At 40.9% G+C, this 5086-nt stretch overlaps 1 protein-coding gene across 1 annotated transcript; it reads left to right on the forward strand.

Moving 5' to 3' along the window:
- On the forward strand, window positions 1-394 carry LOC111392130. Its single transcript, XM_023017394.1, has 2 exons — window positions 1-113; window positions 196-394. The coding sequence occupies exons 1-2, from the start codon at window positions 1-3 to the stop codon at window positions 392-394; spliced, it is 312 nt and encodes a 103-aa protein (XP_022873162.1).
- The last annotated feature ends 4692 nt before the right edge of the window (window positions 395-5086 follow it).

Below are 5086 nucleotides of genomic sequence, written 5' to 3' on the forward strand. Positions count from 1 at the left end.
ATGAAGAAATTGAATTTGGATTTGAAGGCTGCGGGTGAAAAACGTCTCCTACAACTTAATGAGCCGGATGAGCTCAGAATGGAAGCCTACGAGAATTCAAGAATCTACAAAGAGTGCACCAAGAAATGACATGATATGTACATTTAGAGGCGTGAATTTATGATGGGGGCAGAAAGTGCTACTCTACAACTCTAGGCTTAAGCTGTTTCTAGGAAAACTGCAATCGAGGTGGTCTGGTCCGTATACTATTATACAGGTTTTTCCACATGGGGCAGTTGAAATCACTCACGATAGCAAGGGAACATTCAAGATCAATGGACAGCGTCTGAAGCACTATTGGGGCGGTGATTTTTCAAAGGAAAAGTCTACCGTTCATCTTCGACCATCAGAATGAAACAACATGGTAAAGTCGAGCTAACAACTATAATCTAGCGCTGAGTGGAAGGCAAGCCACTGTATCCTTTTATTAGCTTATTTTCCACATTATTTTTAGAATTATTTCATTTCTGTATTTGCATTTTTTTAGGGTCATCGATTGTTCTTGCATGTTAATTGGATCGAACTATCATCCCCATAATTTCTTAGGCATTACACACATGGTAGTTGAGTTTGAAACGATGTTGGGTGTTTGGGAGCATGGTTCACGCTTCTCTAAAAAAAAAATTACGAAGGAAATACTTTTTTTTTTTTGCATTTCAGTGTTCATAAAAAAAAGGTCTATGCGACCGCATAGACGGTTACCAAAATCAAAAGGGGAAATATTCTTACTACTATGCGACCGCATAGCTTAGTACTATGCGGCCGCATAGTAGATCTCGGTCATGGTTTTAAACCATGAACAATAAATTCTCCCTCATCCCCCCCCTAATTTGCTGAGGTGAAAAATTGGAAAATTAGGCCAAAACAAACACATGTAAAAAATCATATCCATAACCGAGTGCGCATGTTTGGCGCCGGACATCATTGAGAAAACTCAAAGTTCCCTTGGGCAAGCTCCTGGCATATGAGAATATTCAATGAGATCTACCACCAATTCAAATTTTAAAGCAAATGGACTTCGTTTGTCATGCCAATTAATGGTGGAAAGTATGGGACGTAAGGTGCCATGACATGCCATGTGCTTATGCGTTGCAAGTGGAAGTGATGTGATGCATGGTCGTTCAAGTGGTTGTGAAAGTGATAACATGAAAATGTCAAGAAAAACATGCTCAAGAACGTCCAAGGAAAGCAAAGCGACAAGTTACACACAATAATAGGTTCAAACAACCAAAATGCATCAAGTAACCCAATGATAAAGTATGAGTTGTTCTCTTGGCGTTGACCCCATTGCACAAAATCTGCATGTTCGACTTCCTGTGCGAGAATTGGACAATTAACAGTGTTGTGGTCTGCTCCACATTCTTTACAGCTTGGCTTCTTGACTTGTTTAGCAGTGGCGGTCTGTGAAATGCTTTCAACCTAATGGAACAAAGAGTCTATCTTTGCAGGCAGTGCTGAATAAGTATTTACTTCATAAACCCCCGACGTTATCTTCCGAACCACTCGATCTGTAGACCACATGACTGAAATTGTAGCCATTCTCTCAAATAGCTCCCATGCTCCGTCAATTGTTCTTGTGGAGATAGACCCGTCAGATGATGAATCCACCATGCTCTTGAAGGATGGAAGTAGTCCAGTGTAGAAAAATCGGATCTGTGTCTTCTTGTCAAAGCCATGTTGAGGACACTTCCTTAACATATTTTTGAAATGATTCCATGCCTCTTCAAATGATTCGAACTCACATTGGTTGAATATAGAGATATCATGCCGTATTTTGGCTACCTTAGCTGGCGACAAGAACTGGGTGCAGAATTTGTGAGTTAGCTCATTCCAAGTGGTAATACTTGCGACAGGAAGTGAATCCAGCCATTCAAGTGCCTTATCTCGCAAGGTGTGTGGAAACAACCGCAGTCTTATAGCATCGTCCGAGATACCCTGGTACCTAAAGTGTTGGCATATATCCAGAGATCGAGAAATGTGTGTATGTGGGTTTTCACTAGCCATCCCGTGGTATTGATGCCCATTCTGAAATAGTTGAATCGCATTTGTTTTCAACTGGAAGTTTGGTTCCCTAAATGGAGGATACACAATGTTAGATTGACTTTGGACTACTTGAGGAGTCAAGAAATCTCCCAGAATCTCATTTCCTTCGTCCATTGCCTCTCCTTCATTAACTTGAATAATGGGATTGTTTGGTTCGTTAGCCATTTGTACTTGTGCTTCTCGGTGATCTCTTTGTAGTCGATGAAAGGTGCGCTCGATTTCAGGATCAGCTGGAATCAATTCTCCTCCAGTCAATCGTGGCATGAAAATTTGAGAAACAAAACCAGTACAAGCACTAAGATTCAAACAATTTAAATAACTAAAACTCAAATAAAGGATAATAACCTAAAATAAAAATAAAAACAAAATTATACTAGCAAAATAAAAATTGAAGCTCGAATTAGTGCCTCGAGAAATAAAATTAAACTAAACTCAATTCCCGACAACGGCGCCAAAAACTTGTTCACGAAATTATTTCTTTCGATTTAAAACTACCGCAAGTGTATGGTTCATTAACAAGTAATAAAGTGGATTAAATGAGTTCGAATATCGTCCCACAGAGATTGATTAGTTCAATTTTACCTATCGTCGCCTTAATCGAAACAATAGAAATTCTTAATATTTTCGCTAACTAAATTATGATTTAATAACCTACTTATAAATATAAAGCCTAAATTAACTACATTAAATGCGTGATTATAATTAAATGCAAGTTTTATAAAAATGTGATAACGAAATGCGTACTAGGATCCCGAATCGCCTTTAATCCAAATTTTATAAAATTGACAACACGATTCAATTATGAAGACCAAGATTCCTAATTTGTTTAACAATCTCTCTCGAATAGAATTAAACCTATTTTCACTTGCGATCCGACTATATTTCTATGACGGATGCGAACATATAAAAATGCAATAAAAATTTATGAATACTTAAAGATCACGTAAAGCATAGCGGTATATTTCTATCCCCTATCGAACTTTACGACAATTAACATAATGTCTAACTTATTTTCCATCTCTCGAGGGTAAAATTACCATCAAAATTGAGCTCGAAACGCTCGTGCACCAACCACTCACACATTAAGGCACACGTGTTAGGTTCACGTCACCTCATCGCACCCACTTCGTCCCTTGCGTTAGGTACCCGTACGACGTCCAATGAGCTTGAAATTTGAATATGTGTTACTCCGCACTACATACTTTCATATGCTGGGAGGTTGCTCGGGAAAACTTCAAGTTTTCTTGATGATGTCCAAGGGGCGAACATGCACACTTAATCATCGGGTTACTTGATGCATTTTGGTTGTTTGAACCTATTATTGTGTGTAACTTATCGTTTTGCTTTCCTTGGACGTCCTTGAGCATGTTTTTCTTGACATTTGCATGTTATCACTTTCACAACCACTTGAACGACCATGCATCACATCACTTCCACCTTGCAACGCATAAGCACATGGCATGTCACGACACCTTACGTCCCATACTTTCCACCATTGGCATGACAAACGAAGTCCATTTGCTTTAAAATTTGAATAGATGGTAGATCTCATTGAATACTCTCATATGCCCGGAGCTTGCCCGGGGAACTTCGAGTTTTCTTGATGATATCCGAGGCCGAACATGCACATTCAGTCATGGATATGATTTTTTACATGTGTTTGTTTTGGCCTAATTTTCCAAATTTTCACCTCAGCATTCTCTTTATACATCCCTCTTTGTCATATTTTGTTACGTGCACATCATGGTATTCTATATGCTTGTTGAAGCAAGTTTGGGGGGTTTGTACACTATTTGTCTTGCTTACCTCATTCCCCCTATCATTTTTATTACTGCAGTTTACTAATTACTGTATCTTTAACTTTGCAGGATGCCCCCAAAGCGTACATCAAAGGGAAAGGAGAAAGTTGGTTCCATCTCTGGTACAGCCCGAACTAGGGAACCCGAAGGGGGAGTCCGGCATTTTTTTTCTTCCGACCAAGCAGCCCGCTATGCCAATGTTATCTGGGAATGGGCGCTTATCCCCGAAAGACCAGTTAAATTGGATGATTTTTCGAGTTTTGAACTGGTTTATCTAGTCCACAACTGGGGGTGGGAGAAGGTGATTGAAAGACCACACCCCGTCTATAAAAACTTGGTGCGGGAATTCTACGCAAATTTCAATGCTGAAATAGACACACCGAGATCCGACCATCTGCATCAGACTTGGGTTCGGGACAAATGGATCATGTTTTCACCTGAGGTAGTACATGTCTACTATCATCTCACTTGGACAAATGTAGTCCCAGTCCCGCATGATTTCAACTGGGTTGAAGTGGCTGAAGTTCTATTGGGCCGGGAAAATGCTTGGCCGCTCTCTACTGCTGATTGGTATCCAATAGACCTCACTCCGTCTATCGCCATCCTTTGGTTATTCATCGGCCACAACATTGAGCCAATCTCCCATCGAACGACGTTTACCGATCAAAAGGCAGGTTTTATTTACCACTTAGTTCGGGGGAACAAAATTGACTTGGCTACCTATATTTACAATCAGATACACGTTATAGGCGCATGGGGTGACAGACACACATCACTGATATTCTCGAGCCTGATAAGTGGAATTTGTAGAGCAGCTGTCATACAAGTTCAGCCAGGGGAGGCATCGGAGAAACCAAGTCCTTTTATCAAACGCCTTACACTCGAGGCCCAGGATCGCGCCAGGATTAAACATCAGCAGAAATTAAAACGAGCGCCGGCGACAGCAACAGGTTGCAGAGGGACAAGCAGCTGCGGACTTTGCAATGCTATTGGCTCCACCACCACCAGTTGACGTGGACACCCAGTTATTACGACAGATGTTTGCTACTATGAACTGGACACGACCGAGACATGCAGCAGCTTCAACAATCCTTTGGGGCACTGACTACCACAATTCAGCAGGTGTAGACAGATATGGCATCTGCACGAAACTTCGCATCAATTGCCAGCAGTGAATCCATCGTAGCACGCCGACAGATGAGTAC

Source organism: Olea europaea, unplaced genomic scaffold (genome assembly GCF_002742605.1).
Source record: "Olea europaea var. sylvestris unplaced genomic scaffold, O_europaea_v1 scaffold889, whole genome shotgun sequence".
NCBI lineage: Eukaryota > Viridiplantae > Streptophyta > Magnoliopsida > Lamiales > Oleaceae > Olea > Olea europaea.